This window comes from Notolepis coatsorum, assembly GCF_963971535.1.
Source record: "Notolepis coatsorum genome assembly, chromosome: 1".
Lineage (NCBI taxonomy): Eukaryota > Metazoa > Chordata > Actinopteri > Aulopiformes > Paralepididae > Notolepis > Notolepis coatsorum.
Genome location: NC_140165.1, coordinates 19,485,322 through 19,503,607, shown reverse-complemented (window position 1 = coordinate 19,503,607; position 18,286 = coordinate 19,485,322). Strand labels below are relative to the sequence as shown.

The following is an 18,286-nucleotide window of genomic DNA, read 5'->3' as shown; positions in this document are numbered from 1 at the left end:
GCTGGTCTCCGACAGAGACAAGTTACAGGTTGAAAACACCCTCAGCTCTGAACTCGGCAGAATCTGCACCTGGCTCGCGGATAACAAACTATCATTACACCTGGGTAAAACAGAATCCATTCTCTTTGGATCAAATAGCAAACTCAGCAAGGCCAACGGCTTCTCAGTTACAGTGGGTGACAATTATTGTCACAAGGAAAGATGAAATTAGTAAATTACCTACCTGGGTTCCATCCTAGAGGAAAATCTTTCCTGTGACAAAATGGCAACCAATGTAATAAAAAAAAGTCAACCAACGAACAAGATTCTTGTACCGGATCTCCTCTCTCCAACAGGAGCACTAATTCAAGGGTACTACGACTATGCTTGCACCTCATGGTACCAAAGCACCTCAAACTCAAAGGCGCTAAAAACAAGACTACAAACATCACAAAACAAACTGGTCAAACTACTGCTTGACCTTACTCCTAAAAACCACCTCACGCCTGCCCACTTTGACTATCTAGGATGGCTTAAAAAGTAGACGACAGAGTACAGCAACTTGCAATGGGCCTGGTCTACAAGATACACTACACCACTAAGAGATACCCATGTACTTGTCGAAATGATTCCCAAAGGTCAGTGAATTCGACAACCACAACACCAGAGGGAGTTCCACAAATCATGTACAACTCGGCTCAAACAAGGGACTAAAACATGTTTCACAATTAAGCCCAAATAATGTGGAACGCACTACCCACAGCCGTAAAATAATGTGAATCCCTACCCTCCTTCAAAACCGCTCTCAAAGAGCACCTAAGGGTGGCTGCAATTAGAAACTGGCCCTGGTAAATGTCCAAATCTTCCCCTTCTGATGTATATATTTTTTATGATATCTTTTTCTTACACAGTACTGTATATTTGTATGTCTTGTATGTCATAAATGTCTTGATGAATTGAAAATGGGGGACCCTGATGTATAAATGAAAACTGTATTTAACAGATTGCATAATGGGTACAATACAGTACGACTCAATACACACAATTGTTAAGGGGATGCAGACCAGATAAAGACGTTTGTCTTGTTTACATCAGGCAGGGTCCCCCATTTTCAATTAATATTGAAACAAGCAAACAAGTGTAAACAAGACGAAAGTATTTCTCTGGTCTGCATCCTCTTAGCAGTTGTTTGTATTGAGTCGTACTGTACTGTACCCATTCTGCAATGTTACAAGTTTTCAATCAATCTAATAAAGAAGTTAGCTGATGGTGTGGGAATAATACATACCTTGCAGGTTCACGCCACCGTTTTAACCAGTTGCAACAGTTCGCCATCAGACTAAACATTTGAGACAGGTCCAGATGATAAAAGTCGCCTAGTAGTTAGTCATCGAGGTAGGAACTGTATAGTAATCCAGTCTACTGTACTGGCTGATAATAACCAACGTTAGCTACCTGGCTGCTCATTGACTCTGTAGGTAACTCGCCTACCATAACGTTACACAGCTAATGGTAATGTTATATGGTGACATTAGTATTTTAATTTACTTAATTAACTTAATTTGACTCCGAAGTACTAAAAACGACTGCACACTACAGTAACGTTAAGGCCAACGTTAGCTAGCGTTCTGGTCATTTAGCTAGGTAGCTGTCGAGCGTTAGCCAGTAAGCTAAACCGTTAGCCAACCTAACATAACGTTAGCTATAATAACCCAACGGCGCTCGTGGAGATAAATCCATGTCATTTGACATGCGGCTTGTTATAACATCATACTTGCCAACGGAAGAAAATACCCTTTCTCATGGGTGAAACTGGATTACAGTAAAGTGTAACGGTAGCTACGCTAACTCAGGTAGCTAACGTTGCCGACTTTACTTTGTTTATGCTGTCGTCTTCGGCTGCTAGGATGCAGACGTGCCAGCGTGACGCCACCTAATCAACAAGTCTGTAGAGTAGGGTATATCTGCAGAGCCGCAAGCCCAACGTCTGGGCGGGGCTTCGGGGCTTGTACTCGGTTTGACTGTGCGTGGGCGGGGCGCGTGAATATTTTCCCTAACGGTGTTGCACTTCCGCGTTCGGTTTGCGCGATCTGATTGGCCACTGACGTTTCTGGTCATGTGACATGTGCGCCTATCGCGTGACACCTGTTTCTGCGCCTATTTCCGCCTCACGAGATAAAGCTGGGAACGAGGTTAGCCTCGAACAGCCTGCAAACTACCTAACGCCTAGTTTATCACTGGTTAAGCTTATGTAGAAGGGTGGATTATCCCAACTTTATGAGAGTGGATATGAACTGTCACCAGGTAGTGGGAGCACAGCAGATCTGGGTCCGGCTGAGTCTCCGACTGTAGTGTAGGGGTACTAGAATTGGGATTTAGCAGCGGGAGCGGATGGGGCCTAGGATTTACTAACCTAGGGGTTCTACACTGGTCCTTCTTGCCCTCCAGGGCGACTAAGAAACAGACTAAGAAATGACGTAAACACCATGATCAGAACCGCAAAAAAAAATTTCATCAACGACAAAACTGAGGAAAACAAAAACAAACCCCGCGAACTTTGGAAATTACTCAATAATCAACTAGGCTGCAGTAAAAAACTTAAAACCAGATTCTCAAACATAAACATAAAGACGGACAACACGCTCATCACAGACAAGCTGGATGTAGCCAATTACTTAAACATCTTCTTCACAAACATAGCCACAACACTGGTAAACAAACTACCCTCCCACTCAGGGCATTATGGGGTAGAACACATAGTAGCATACTACAAAAACCTAGGGGTCCACAAAGACGACTTCAAACTTGAAATGGTAACAACCGATGAGGTACTCAAAAAATTGAGCGCCCTCCAACCTAACAAGGCCACTGGCCATGACAACATCCCCTCCAAATTCCTCAGAGACGCAGCAGCCGCCATCACCCCAGTCATCACACACATAATAAACCTCTCTATAAGACAGGGGCACGTCCCCAAGGACTTCAAAATTGCGAGAGTGACCCCTCTACACAAAAAGGGCAGCAAATTAGACCCAGGCAACTACCGCCCTGTTTCTATTCTTACCTCCATCTCGAAAGTCATGGAGAAAATAGTCTACGAACAGGTCGAAAAGTACCTGGCGGAAAAAAACCTAATCTACGAATTCCAATCTGGCTTCAGAACGTCCCACTCCACTGACACATGCCTCCTCTATTTGAACGACCACATCAAACAAGAGGTGGACGCTGGCAAATACTGCGGCATGGTCATGCTGGACCTACAAAAGGCCTTCGACACTGTCAATCACTCCATTCTAATGGACAAGCTAAAAGCAATTGGTTTTGATAGCCTATCAGTGAGCTGGATGCAATCCTACCTGGAGGGGAGAGAACAGATGGTAGAGGTAAACGGTACTCTATCCCCCCCCCTCACAGTGAGCTGTGGTGTTCCACAAGGAAGCATACTAGGACCGCTACTCTTCCTAATTTATGCAAATGACATGTCGTCAGCCTGTGACTGCAACTTGTTCCTGTTTGCGGACGACTCAGCCCTGCTGGTCTCTGACAAGAACAAATTGCAGGTTGAAAAAACCCTCAGCACGGAACTAGGCAAAATCTGCATATGGCTCGCTGATAACAAACTATCATTACACATGGGCAAAACAGAGTCCATTCTCTTCGGTTCAAATAACAAACTCAGCAAGACCGACGGATTCTCAGTTACAGTGGGTGACAATATTGTCACAAGGAAAGACGAAATTACCTACCTGGGTTCCATCCTAGAGGCAAATCTTTCCTGTGACAAAATGGCATCCAATGTAATAAAAAAAGTCAACCAACGAACTAGATTCTTGTACCGGATCTCCTCTCTGGTAAACAAGAATACCCTGAAGACTCTGGCAGGAGCACTCATTCAAGGGTACTATGACTATGCGTGCACCTCATGGTACCAAAGCACCTCAAAGGCGCTTAAAACAAAATTACAAACATCACAAAACAAACTGGTCAGACTACTACTTGACCTGAACCCCAGAACCCACCTCACCCCTGCCCACTTTGCCAACCTAGGATGGCTTAGAGTAGACGACAGAGTACAGCAACTTGCAATGGGCCTGGTCTACAAGATACACTATACGACCGGGGTGCCCATGTACATGTCAAAATACTTCCCAAAGGTCAGTGAATACCACAACCACTACACCAGAGGAAGCTCAACAAATCATGTTAAACCCAGATTCGGCTCAAACAAGGGACTAAACACGTTTCGCAATTATGCCACAACAATGTGGAACGCCCTACCCAAAGCTGTAAAGGAATGTGAATCCCTGCCCACATTCAAAACCGCCCTTAAAGAGCACCTACGGGAGGCTGCAATTCGAAACTGGCCACCGTAAATGCCCAAAACCCCCACCACCTCCTAATAGACAGTCTCCTCCCCACCGCATGTATATATTCCCTCCCCGCCGTATGTATATTTGCCTCCCACCCACCCACCCCCTCCTAATGTACAGTCCCCTCCCCATCATATGTATATACTCTGTCAGGATCTAGGGGTAACAGTACTGTATATTTGAATACCGCCTATGTCACAAATGTATCAGTACTAAATACCTATATGTCCCTATGCCATAAATGTCATGTATGTTGTGTATGTCATAAATGTCTATATGAATTGAAAATGGGGGACCCTGATGGAAACAAGACAAACGTCTTTCTCAGGTCTGCATCCCCTTAACAATTGTATGTATTGAGCCGTACTGTATTGTACCCATTCTGCAATCTGTTAAATAAAGTTTTCATTCATTCATTCATTCATTCATTCATTCATTCATTCATTCATTCATTCTGCAGTAATTCCCCAAACACCCACACTTCCCCTAATACGTCCCACACCCTCTCACACCTGGTGGCAGTAGTGATAGATGATATAATTTCTCCCCAAAGCAGTACCTTTCCTTGTTGACAAGCGGAGACCTGTCCAGAACACCTGCCCCAATTATACATAGGAGGGGAAGATGGCGGCGTAGAGGAAGGACATAGTGGAACGGGCTCCTACACAAAAATCCTGAAAAACCTGATGTATCGAACATACTCCGCCTAAACTTCAGTTTATGTCAACCCACGCTTATTAAGCACATAACCAACAAAGAAATGCCACCCAAAAGGACCGAACCGAGCAGGAAGACGGTGACATCGCCCGGCGTTAGCAATAGTGCTAGCGTGAGACCGCAAGGAGCTAACGCACCGGCTAACAGGGAAGCTAATGCAGCTAACGTCGAAGCTAACGATGAAACACCGCCGATATGGTTTACTGGGGAACTGGAGAAAGTATTCGACAGAATTCAAGCCATGATGGAACTTAAGATGAACTCTCTAAGCATCTCGGTGGAAAGACTTATCAGTGACAACCAGGCACTGGGGCAACGTGTTAAGGAAATGGAGGGAGTGCAAGCTAGCTTCGGTGATAGCCTCGACTACCTACAACAAGACCTCAGCGATCATAGGAAAGACACAGAGGAGGAGATCTGCGGTCTGAGGGAAAAGCTGGACGAATTGGAAAACAGAGGGAGAAGAAAGAATCTGCGACTGGTGGGATTCCCAGAAGGTGTGGAGGGGAAAAGCTCTATCGATTTCCTACAGGAATGGCTCCCCAAAATACTGGAGCTGGACACCGGGCAAACCATTGAGATAGAGCGGGCTCACCGTACGCTCCAACGCCGTCCCGAAGAAGGCAGCCTCCCCCGAGCCATAGTGATCCAACTACTCCGTTTCACCGATGTGACGAGAATCCTGGACGCGGCGTGGAAAAAGAAATCACTGGCATACGGTAATTCTACTATCAAGATCTTCAAGGATATGTCCACGGCCCTCTACAAGAAGAGAAAAGCCTTCATGCCGTTGAAGAAGAAGCTACACGAGAACAACGTATCCTTCAAGCTGCTCCATCCCACTAACTTGAGCGTGGAGCTACCGGAGGGCAGACGTACTTTTACTTCTCCGGGGTCGGCAGAGACGTATCTGAGTAAGCACCACCCGGCTATGCTGAAGTGATCCAGCGGTCGTCACTCGACCATAAAGGAGCGGTAAATAAAGACACATACCAGGCAATAAGCCTCATACTCTAATTACTTTTTGAAATGTTAACCGCCGGGTAATACATGTCGTTATTGGCGACACTGGACTTGAGATGTTGTTAAGCCTCACGGGACCTTTTGTTGTGAGTTCATATTACTAAGTTTAATTTCAAGACGGTTATGTGCTAATGGGTATATGTAGGTGTACATGTTTATTCATACATGTGTGCACATTACATTTATGCATTTTAAGCGTTGATATTACCCCTGAAAAAAAAAAAAGATATTAAAAAAAAAGAAGGGTGTGTATATATATATATATATACATGTTTTGAAATGCTTAAAGGAGATGTTCGTACCCACACCTTTAATTACTTAACCTAAACCTGGTAGGGAGCCCGGCTCCGCTTGGTAGGAGAGGGTATGGTACTACGCAAGATTACGGGAGGATTTATAGGCCAGGGGGAATTATTTTTTTTATGGGAAGGGGGGGGGGGGGGGGGGGGCATTAAGGGGAAAAGGGAGGGGTTCAGACAGGACTGTTTTTGTGAATTGGTTTATAATGTTTACACATCTAGGTATTGTATACCATGTTTTCAGGTATCCCAGTGTCCTACTAACCAGCTATACCAACCACATGGGTGAATGACATACTCGTTTCTGAGTTGGAATATTAATGGTCTTAACCGGCAAGTTAAACGCCGTAAAGTGCTTAGCTTCATCAGAAGACATCAAATAGACGTGGCCTTCCTGCAAGAGTCTCACTTGGATGACGCAGAGCACAGTAAACTGGGGAAACAATGGCAAGGGCAAATATTTTTCTCCTCATTCACATCGTCAGCAAGGGGGGTGGCTATTCTGGTAAGAAGAGGGATCCCCTTCCAACCGAACCTAGTTGAAAAGGATAAAGGGGGAAGATATATTTTAGTCAGGGGATATATGGGAGACCAACTGGTCACTATGCTGAATGTATATGGTCCGAACCACGATGACCCTAACTTCTATGTGAACCTTTTTCTTAAAGTGACATGCGCCCCTTCAGAACTTATAATTGGTGGTGACTTTAACCTGGTATTAGACCCTGCTATGGACAGATCCTCCCCTACCCCTAAACCTTTGACCTCAGCGGCCAAGGCTCTTAAAAAAGAACTTATGGATCTTAATTTGTTGGATACATGGCGGGAGGGGCATGCATCTCAAAGGGAATACAGCTTCTACTCACACATGCACAACAGCTACTCTAGGATTGATACGTTCTTTATACATACAGCAAAACTCCATCTTGTTTCGTCCTGCGAATACTTAGCCATGACACACTCAGACCACGCCCCCCTTTTGACTAAAATAGCCTTAAGCGACTCTCACACAAACTCCAAACGCTGGAGGTTTCCTAATTTTCTAAATAACGATGAGGATTTTGTCAAATTAATTAACAAACAGTTGGACTGGTATTTATTGAGTAATAGGGGCTCGGCCTCACCAGCTATAGTCTGGGAGACCCTTAAAGCTTACATAAGAGGCTACATTATTAGTTACTCTTCCTGGAAAAAGAAACAATATCAAACCAAATTACGCTCACTAGAGTCTGATATAAAAGCGCTTGAAAATCAACACTCCCTATTACAATCACAGACCTTATTGGTTCAGATAACGGCAAAAAAGGCAGAATATAACACTATCACCTCGCGAGAGGTAGAAAACGCTATGTCAAGGTTGAAACATCGCTACTATGAGCAGGGTGACAAGGCAGGGAAACTACTAGCGTGGCAAATTAGAAGGGAGGATGCCGCTAGGTGTATACCGGCCATTAGGGTAAGCGACAAAGGGGAGTTGACCCGGAACCCACTGCTCATAAATCGGGCCTTCTCAGACTTCTACAAGTCTCTCTACTCCTCGCAGGGGGAGAAGAGACAGGAGATGTGTGAGTTCTTGGACAACCTAGACATACCTACGATAACAAAAGGCACAAGGGGGGTCCTTGACGAGGCGATAACTAAGCAAGAAATACTAGATGCCTTATCAAAACTGACGCCAGGGAAAGCTCCAGGGCCGGACGGCTTCTCCATAGACTTCTACAAGGCATTTATTAGCAAATTGATAGACCCTCTCCTAGAAATGTTCAACTACTCTATTGAGAATGACCAACTACCTGATACCCTTGAGCAAGCTCTTATTATAGTCCTGCCAAAACCAGGGAAGGACCCTACCTTATGCGGGTCGTACAGACCAATTTCGATCCTTTCCAACGAATATAAAATATTTACTAAAATCATAGCCACTCGACTTGAGAGAGTAACCTCCTCACTTATTAATACGGACCAGACCGGTTTCATACAAAATCGCTCATTAATAGACAACGTGAGAAGATTTCTTAACTTGACGCATTGTGCCAAATCCATAGAAGACCCAGTCATAGCGATCTCGTTGGACGCGGAGAAGGCATTTGACCGAGTAGAGTGGCACTTTCTCTTCGCTGTTCTACAAAAAATGAACTTTGGCCCAAATATGCTAAGAATGATCCATATGCTGTACCTTAACCCTACAGCCAGGATACAGACCAACTCAGAGATTTCACCTTCTTTCCCTCTAAGGCGCGGTACTAGGCAGGGTTGCCCTCTTTCCCCGACACTTTTTGCGCTGGTAATCGAACCCCTGGCTATAGCAATAAGGTCACATAAAGCTATTAGTGGGATCAAGGTGGGTCCTGAGAGCCATGTCATCTCTTTATACGCGGACGACATAGTCCTGTTTCTAACCAATCTCGACTCATCCATGCCTGCCCTTATGGAAACACTGTCAAAGTATAATGTAATCTCAGGCTACAAGATTAATGCACAAAAAAGCGTGGCCATGCCACTTAACTCACTAGCCGAAAAAATGCCAAGGTCCAATTTCCCCTTCCAGTGGAACTCACAATTTGTAACATATTTGGGTCTAAAAATCCCGAACCAAATAGATACAATTTTCTTACTAAATCATGACCCACTACTTAAAAAGGTGGAGAAGGACCTAGATAGATGGATGCAGCTGCCTCTCTCGCTAATCGGACGTGTGAACTGCATTAAGATGAACATCCTACCTAAATTTCTCTATCTTTTTCAAACCCTCCCTATATCTATACATAAGAACTTCTTCAAGAAATTACAAAGGATAATATCTGCATTCATATGAAGAAGGAAGGTCCCTAGAATTAAAATTAAAACCCTATATAATTCCCCCCAGTGTGGTGGACTGAAACTCCCGGACTTCCAACGCTATTACTGGGCTGCACAGACAAGGGCTCTGTGGATTTGGCAGAATGAGTCGACTAATTCCCCTGCCTGGAGACAAATAGAACAATGCCATACGATGGACGTACCGCTGGCCGGAATTCCTTTTATCAGGAAGTACCACACCCTGAAGAATTGTTCAGATAACCCATTTATTAAACACACAGCAAGAACATGGTTTGAGATTCAGACACATCTTGGTAGCTTTATTGCATTTCACAGGAAGACTCCCTTCCACAACAATCCAGCTTTGCCAGAATCACTTAGAGATGGCATCACCAAGAAGTGGTACACTCAGGGAATTAAAACTTTTGGGGACCTATTTGATAATAACATACTTATGTCCTTTGAACAGTTACGTGCCGCCTTCCACCTTCCAACTACTAATTTCTTTAAATACCTACAGGTCAGACACTTCATAGGTACAGGTCAGGGAGGAAACTCCACTCTTCCAAAACCCCTCCTCATAGATGATATTCTAAAAGGAGTTATTCACACTAGAGGCATCCTATCATTAACATATGATAGAATCCTGACCAGTACAGAAATTATACCCCTAAATGCCAAAAACAAATGGGAGCGGGACCTGGACTGTACCTTTGATGAAGATGAATGGGAATCACTATGTGAGTCTGCACTATCTTTTTCATATAACACTCGACATAAACTTATGCAATTTAACATTCTCCATAGAACCTATTTTACGCCGGAAAGACTTCACAGGATGAATGAGGCTATCTCTGACCTTTGCCCTAGGTGCTCAACGGAAACAGGTAGCCTGCTCCACATGTTCTGGGAATGTAACAAACTGAGACCTTACTGGGGCTCAATTTGGGAGACTCTCGAAGAGGTCACAGGTCTTGAGATCCCATGTACACCTAAATTAGCATTATTAGGAGACATGTCTGACATTTCTCCAGATAAGAGAGGCAAGGTGCGGATCATTAAATTGGCCATGATTGCAGGGAACAAGTGTATTGCCATGCTGTGGAAAAGTGCTGAATCCCCCCCCATGTCTATGTGGCTTAGTGAAATCTCTTCGTACATGGCATCAGAGAAAATAATGTTCAATCTTAAGAAAAAACCACGTCTCTTTGATAAATGCTGGGCTGGGTTTAGGCAATACTTAGAACAGATTACATAGTAGGTTGATGATATAGGCTATTAGTGAAGCTCCCTTTTGTCTTTCTGAAGGGTATATATTGCAATGAATGATACTGTAAATGTTATTAGTTGCTCTTTGAAGAGAAAAGATGTAATGGTAGACATTTATTTGTTTGGTGTAGAAGTATGGGCACCTGTTAGACGGGTGTAACTGGGTTTACAAAACTCTCAAAATGTGTAAAAAAAAAGAAAAAACTGAATTTGTCGAGGTCCTAGTCTGGGGGAAGGGAGGGGGGGTCTGGCCGATTTTTTTTTTTTTTATATTTTTTTTCAGGGGGGGGGGGGGTTAATATGCATCTATTTTTCTGTAACTCGGGGAGGGGGGGGGCAGTTGGCAGCATTTCCTTTGGTATGGTTGTTGAACTGTTGAACTGATGCTGTTAAACTGAAAAAAAAAGAAAATACCTATAAACATATTGTTTAAAAAAAAGAATGAAAAGGGAACAAGGGAACTATAAAATAAATTGAAATGTAAATAAACAAGGTAAAGATAGAATTGACCGTTGAACCCATGTCACCCCCTTTCTTTTATTTTTGTTTTCTTTTTTAGTGATGCACGATATATTGGCCGCTGACATAATATCGGCCGATATGGCCGTTTTTTTTACACATCGGTATCGGCCCGATATCAAGATAGGGCCGATATGGGCCGATATAATTTTTTCTTTTTTTTTATTAAAATTTAATATTATTTTTTCTTTTTACATGTTTTGGCCTTAAATTGTTTCAAAATATCAGTAATTTCTGAAAATAAGTTACAAAAGTAAAAAAAAGTATGCGTTTTGGAAAGTAGCTCTTTGTTTGATTATCATAAAAAAGTGTTTTCTGTGCAGAGATGTCAACATCGGTGGATGTCGGTGCCGGCCAGAACAGCAATATTAATGTCGGTTATCGGTATCGGCCACCATTTTCACATCGGTGCATCACTATTCTTTTTGATGTTATAATTTTTTCTTTATTGTTTCTGTCTGTTTAATTGTATTGTCTGAGATGTTTGTAAATCAAAAATGCAAATAAAAATGTAAGTTAAAAAAAAAAAATTATACATAGGCCGGATAGGAAAGGGTTAAGCAGTAATACACATTCACAGTAATTGACACGCACACAGGGATCCCGTTTCTACGCCTCTCCTTTTATATAAAGTAGGCATGCATTCAATACACGGCACAATGCATGGCACTTGGATCTTACACTCCACGGTAATGAAACAGGTCCCCGTAAGGGTTAATATTCTTTTCATTCACCCGTAGGGAGAGAGGGTAGCGGCGAGCTCCGCGAGCTATTCAATGGGAAAATTTATCAATATACCATAGTGCTGTCTGCACAACTTAACCACACAACACTTAACCATGAAACACTTGAAACAAAATACATTATAAATTCTGGCATTACCAAAATAAGAAAGTTGGGGCGCCCTTAATTACTGGTGCACGTGCAAGCTCAGAGTACCGTATCTTCTTCGCCCTTAGAGCAAGATACCGAAAAAGAGAATGTTCGCCGGTAATGTTCCAGAACGCTAGGAGCGCTAACAGTACCTGTGTGAGTGTACCAACCGGGTGCTGGCCCGCTCTCGTAACGAATGTCTGTGACGCGAGTTGGCCGTCGAGTGGTCCCGTGGTTGTCACCTGTGATAGCAAGGGGGCTGGCTGCCGGGCTGACGTTAGGCAGGCGACTCGCTGGACTGGCGGTCGGCTAGGGGAATGCTGGAGGCGGGTGAAGTCCGGAGACGTCTGGCTGCGGTGTCTGCTCCGAGGGCTGGAAGACGGCGGAGCGGCGCGGGAGCTAACTGGGCTAACAGGCCTATACTGAAAGCTAAGCTCTGGTCTAGGGCTGCAACGATTAGTCGACATAATCGACGATGTCGATTATAAAAAATCGTTGACGAGGAATTGTTGCGTCGATTAGTCATTAAAAAAAAGAATAAAACATTTTATAATTTTTTTTTTGCACTACCTATCTTTGTGAAAGTGGCTTCTCAGCTCTGGTCCAGCCAGCTGAAGACTTCTTAGCTTAACATAACAGACCGACAGTAAGTTTGGGGGAACTAATGGGATAACTGGGGATGTTGTTTGGTCCTGACAAGAGTCTCAAAGCAACTCTGAGGTCATGCTCAATGTCCAATCTGTTCCTCTGCTCTGTCTTCAGCTGGACCAAAGCTGAGAAGCCACTTTCACAAAGATAAGTAGTGCAAAAAAAAACAAAATAAAAAATTATATATATATATATTTTTTTATATAATTGTTTTTCGATTAGTCGACTAATCGAAAAAATAATCGACAGAGCGGGTGGCGGGTAAACGGTGCAGTCCGGCGGTTGAACGTCTTCTTCTTGGGATCAACGTGCCCTAGTTCCTATACTGGGGTGCTAAACTAGGGTCAGCGACGTTACTTGTTAGCACGGGCGCAGGAGCTTTATGCCGCGTGTCCTTGTTGTGGATAGCTCTCCGTCGGCACGTCTGGTTGCTGCTGAGGACTACGACGAAGAGAGCGTTCTCCTGTGTCAGACTCCTCCTTAATGCCACTCTCTTCCTCACCTGCCCTTGCCAGCCCAACGTCGCACCAGCTCCCCCTGGCTACAGTCCAGCGCCATGTCCACTACTAAATGTCAATATTAAGTTTCAAGTTTCAAGTTTCAAGTTTCTTTAATAGTTGTCATACAGAAGTACAGAATACTTTCATACAAAATGCTTCTTACTGTTACGCTCCAGAGACTGTGCTAGACAAGATAGTATCAAATAACATAGTATAGCATGTAATTTAGAAGTAGAAAATGAGGTCACAGTGTTCAGTATAGACATATGTACAATGTTCGATGCAGAATAGACGTAACTGAGTTACCATATAATATACAATACTATGCAGTGTACTAATGTACAGTACTATATAGTGCAAAGCAGAAATGGGATGAGGTACAGTTTAGGTACAATTCACAGTAAGGTGTACGAGTTGTAGTGCAATCCTTCATCAATAAATATAAAGTGTGGGGAGTGGGTGCTACAGTGTGTTTGTTTAAAGTGGGTGTGTGCTATAAAGTGTGTGGAGTGGGTGCTACAGTGTGTTTGTTTAAAGTGAGTGTGTGCGTGTGGATGTGTGTGCTATGTGCGTTTGATGGTTGTTGTTGTGTAGTGTTCATTGTTCGTTTAGCAGCCTGATGGCCTGGGGATAGAAGCTTCTTCTGAGTCTTTCTGTGCTCGCCTTGAGACTCCGGTATCGCTTGCCTGACCGCAGCAGTTCAAAGAGGCAGTTGTTCGGGTGACTGGAGTCTTTAATGATTCTCTTAGCCTTGCCCTTGCAACGCTTGTTGTAAATGTTCTGGAGGGTGGGGAGCCCCCCTCCAATTGTGCGTTCGGCTGAACGTGTCACTCTTTGTAGTCTGCTTCGGTCTTGTGCAGTGCTATTCCCAAACCAGGAGGTGATGTTGCCAGTCAAGATGCTCTCTATTGTACATGAGTAGAAGTTCTTAAGGATCTTCTGACTGACTTGGAACTTCCTTAGGCGCCTGAGGAAGTAGAGGCGTTGTCGTGCCTTCTTCACAACACTGTCAATGTGTGTGGTACACCTACTGTGAATTGTACCTAAACTGCACCTTGTCCATTTATGCCTTGCACTATATAGTATTGTATACTAGTACACTGCACAGTATTGTATATTGTATGGTAACTACGTCTACGAACATTGTACATATGTCTAAACTGAACACTGTGACCTCTTTTTTTTTCTTCTAATTTTTACTATGTTTTTATTTCATACTTATCTTGTCATGCACAGTCTCTGGAGCGCAACAGTAAGAAGCATTTTGTACAAAAGTATTCTGTACTTCTGTATGACAACTATTAAAGAAACTTGAAACTTGAAACTTGGTCCATGTCAGGTCCTCGGATATGTAGGCTCCGAGGTACTTAAAGCTGTTGACTCTCTCAACCGGTGCCCCGTCGATGCTGAGGGGGCTGTAGTCCTTGACCCCCGACCTCCTGAAGTCCACAATCATCTCCTTTGTTTTGCTGACGTTCAGGGAGAGGCTGTTTTCCTGGCACCATCCCGCCAGGACCTTGACCTCTTCCAGGTAGGCCCTCTCGTCGTTGGCAGAGATCAGGCCCACCACCACTGTGTCGTCAGCAAATTTGTGGTGATTGTATTGCTACTCCGCTGAGCCACACAGTCGTGTGTGTACAGGGAGTAGAGGAGGGGACTCAGAACACAGCCCTGGGGGGCCCCTATGTTGAGGGTGATGGATGAGGAGGTGCAGTTGCCTGCTCTCACCACCTGGGGTCTGCCCGTCAGGAAGTCCAAGACCCACTGGCAGAGGTCATAGTTCAAGCCCAGGTCCCTGAGCTTGGCTCAGTGGCGGCTCTACCACTAGGGGCGCTAGGGCGCCGACCCACCTGCTGGCCAGTTGCTGTTAAATCAGAGAAGAAGACAATAAAACTTTTTCGTTTTTGTGTTTTATAGCCCTATAAATAATATAAACATGTTTAAAATTAATAATATTTACTCATTTTAAGTATGTTTGTATTTCCAATGCACAATATAACGTTATTATCTAAATTAAAAAAACATCGTTTTCCAGAGCAGGAAGTGACATCACGTTTTTTTTTTTTTTTTTTTTTTTTTTTATTTCTCGGCCCGGGCTATACGCGATAGCGCTCTGAGTGCGCGTCACAGTTTGATCGCTGTCTCCGTCACAGCCAATCAGTGCATACGGCGTTGTGCGTTGAAATATGACTATTATGTTGGAATCCGAGCGCGATTTGAAGCGGTCTAGAAAGCAGCGTGAACTTCCGTGAGAATTTCCATAGCCGCATTTCGCGGAGACGCTCTCTGATTGGCCGGCGCCAGTATTTTTTTCCATGGCAGAATTTCACAGAGACGATCTCTGATTGGCCGAATCCAATTTCTAATGTTCCAATTCTAGCTTCTAGCTTGGTTCCTGGTACTAGGACTGTTGTTTGTCTTAGAGCGTGCCGTGCCGTGACTGCAAGTTCTTTAGACTGTTAAGCTTAGGCACTCTTTCAAAGTTGGTTAAGGTTAGAGTTTGTCTTAGAGCATGGCGATAGAACGCCAGGTAGTTTGCAGTCTGTTCGAGCGGAAATGGACAAAGGAATGTACTTGTTGAGTGTTGTGCTAACGTCGACGAGCTCAGCTGAGCTAACACTTGGCTAACAAGCTATATGGCGGATTATACACGTTTATCAAGCTCTCCTGCCCTGGACGTTTCAACTAAACAGTGAGTCTCTCTCTCTCTCTCTCTCTCTCTAACGTTAGTAGTACTAGGCTGGTGCGGGCTAACTGGCTATCGTTCTGGCAGCTAACGTTAGTAGTACTAGGCTGGTGCGGGCTAACTGGCTATCGTTCTGGCAGCTAACGTTAGTAGTACTAGGCTATCGTTCCGTGATTTGTTTACTTGGTAACACGGGTTGCTAAGGAATTTAGGTTCGAGGTTGAAGAAATCTCTCTCTCTCTCTCTCTCTCTCTCTCTCTCTCTCTCTCTCTCTCTCTCTCTCTGCTTAACGTTAACGTTTGTAAATAGTTTTTTTAGGAGCAGTACTACTGCTGGCCATTCATGAAGCGAGACATTGCTGATTGTTTATTTATCGATGGCTCATTGATTTAACTACTGCAGCTCTCTCGGATTGAAAATACGTGGATTATGGCTTGTTCAATATCGTCTATGTTTGAATGAATGAATGAATGAGAACTTTATTAACAGATTGCAGAATGGGTACAATACAGTACGGCTCAATACACACAATTGTTAAGGGGATACAGACCAGAGAAAGACGTTTGTCTTGTTTACATCAGGGTCCCAGATTTTCGATTCATATCGATAGTTTAATAGCTAGCCTTGGCTCGTTTAACAATATGCAAAATATGTGTACAGCCCTGTACTCATACTGAAGTTATTCTTGGTATATAATAGGTCTGATTGTGTAACGAATCGATTCCACGTCGCGCTGTGTGTGAGAGAGAGAAGGAGAGAGGGAGAGATCTGCCTGTGTTTGTAGACGGGCGAGTTTTGTTTCTAACTTTTCTATTTATATATTGTGTTTCAAGTTGTGAATTAGAGTCTAGACTATACTTTATTTGACTGGTTGTGTGTTGTTGTAGTAACAGCTGAGCGACTCGTTCATAAGAGCCGATTCATTGCCGTGAGCGTGAGTCGAATCGCTCACGTCTTGCCATGAGTGTTGCGTGGTACTGTACTGTACATGTTTGCATTTTGCAAAATGTTTGGTATAGCGCCCCTAGTGGCGAAGTACCCACCGGCCGCCACTGGCTTGGCTATGAGTATGGAGGGGACTATGGTATTGAATGCCGAGCTGTAGTTGATGAATAGCATTCTCACATAGTTCCCCTGCCTCTTGTCCAGGTGTGATGCTGCTGTGTGCAGCACATGGGCTATGGCGTCCTCCGTGGACCTGTTGGGGCGGTATGCAAATTGCAGGGGGTCCATGTTGATGGGGAGGGAGGAGCAGATGTAGCCCTTTACTAGCTTCTCAAAGCACTTCATGGCTATGGAGGTGAGAGCTACAGGGCGGTAGTCGTTGAGGCAAGCAGGCTTGGATTTTTTGGGTACAGGGATAATAGTGGACTTCTTCAGGCAGGTGGGGATGACAGCCTGTTCTAAGGACAGGTTAAATATGTCAGTGAATACCGGGGCCAGTTGGTCGGCACAGACTTTTAGGACGCGGCCGGGGATGCCGTCCGGACCTGCTGCCTTCCTGATATTCACTTTTTTAAAGGTCCGCCTCACCTCATGCTCTGTTACCCTGAACACTGAGTCTCCATCAGCAGCAGACCCCCCCCCCCCCCCCCCCCCCCCCCCATTGCCGTGGCTTGTGGGCTGGTGTTGTTATTACCAGCATCAAACCTCGCATAGAAGGTATTGAGGTCATTTGCTAAGGAGATGTCACTGGAGAATCAAAACGGGTCAGCAAGTTACACAGTGTTATCATGAAAACAGTAGAGCACAATGAATTAGAGTTAGACACATTGAATTACTGTTAGACATGTTCGGGTGTCTACACTTAGGCGACTCTTTCGAAGTTGGTTAAGGTTAGAGTTTGGAATCAGGGCTGGTGTTCTATCGCCCTGCTCTAAGACAAACTCTAACCTTAACCAACTTCGAAAGAGTGCCTAAGCTTAAAGTGGAGATGAAGCAGTGAGCAATGTGATCCTAGTTTGTTTGTTGTGTACCTTGTGTAAGACAGGGTTCTATAATCAAATGTGAAATCTATCTTATTTGTCTGAAAAATATAATATAATATCCCTGTTTTCAACATGGGCGCCGCCATTTTGTTGCTGATGTCATGGCTGACGTCATGCCGGGGGTTGGGTGTATACACTCTGGTTAGCTGCCTATATTGAATGGGTCAGTCAGCAAATAAAATGTTGCCTACAAAACAACGGGACCGCGGTGGTTCTGTTTGTATTGCTCCTGGCTGTTCAAACTAATTTTACCATGTGAGAGAGAGGAAAGTTGGTTAATTTCCACAAACTACCAGTGAAAAAAACAGTGTTGTTGACATGGCTCGGGCTGGCTGCACCCAGGCGGCGCGACCAGGCTGTTGGACAGGGAAGGAGGATCTGCAGCGAACACTTCATTGCCTCGGATTATGTTGTTGGGGTGGGATGTTTGTCCAGAAGACCACTAATCAGCTGAAGCCGGACGCGGTTCCCTCGGTCTTCGACAGACAGACCGGCGTTAGCTCTCGGGAGCGATCGCTAGCTAGTTGGCACCAGCCGGGGCCCGGCGTTAGCTCTCGCTAGCTAGCGTTAGCAACCGGAGCGTCGCGGAGCATTCAGCCTGCTGGCTACCTAGACC

General features: G+C 44.4%; 1 protein-coding gene across 6 annotated transcripts in view; it reads right to left on the bottom strand.

Annotated features, from left to right (window-relative positions):
• arl13b (ADP-ribosylation factor-like 13b) overlaps window positions 1–1,849 on the bottom strand; it is a 31,335-nt gene extending 29,486 nt beyond the window's left edge. For all 6 annotated transcript variants that reach the window (XM_084318394.1, XM_084318395.1, XM_084318396.1 and 3 more), the window contains exon 1: window positions 1,268–1,849. In XM_084318394.1, coding sequence (XP_084174520.1) covers window positions 1,268–1,326 — 59 coding nt within the window. In that variant the 5' untranslated portion in view covers window positions 1,327–1,849. The remainder of the gene's footprint in view (window positions 1–1,267) is intronic.
• Window positions 1,850–18,286: the final 16,437 nt, after the last annotated feature.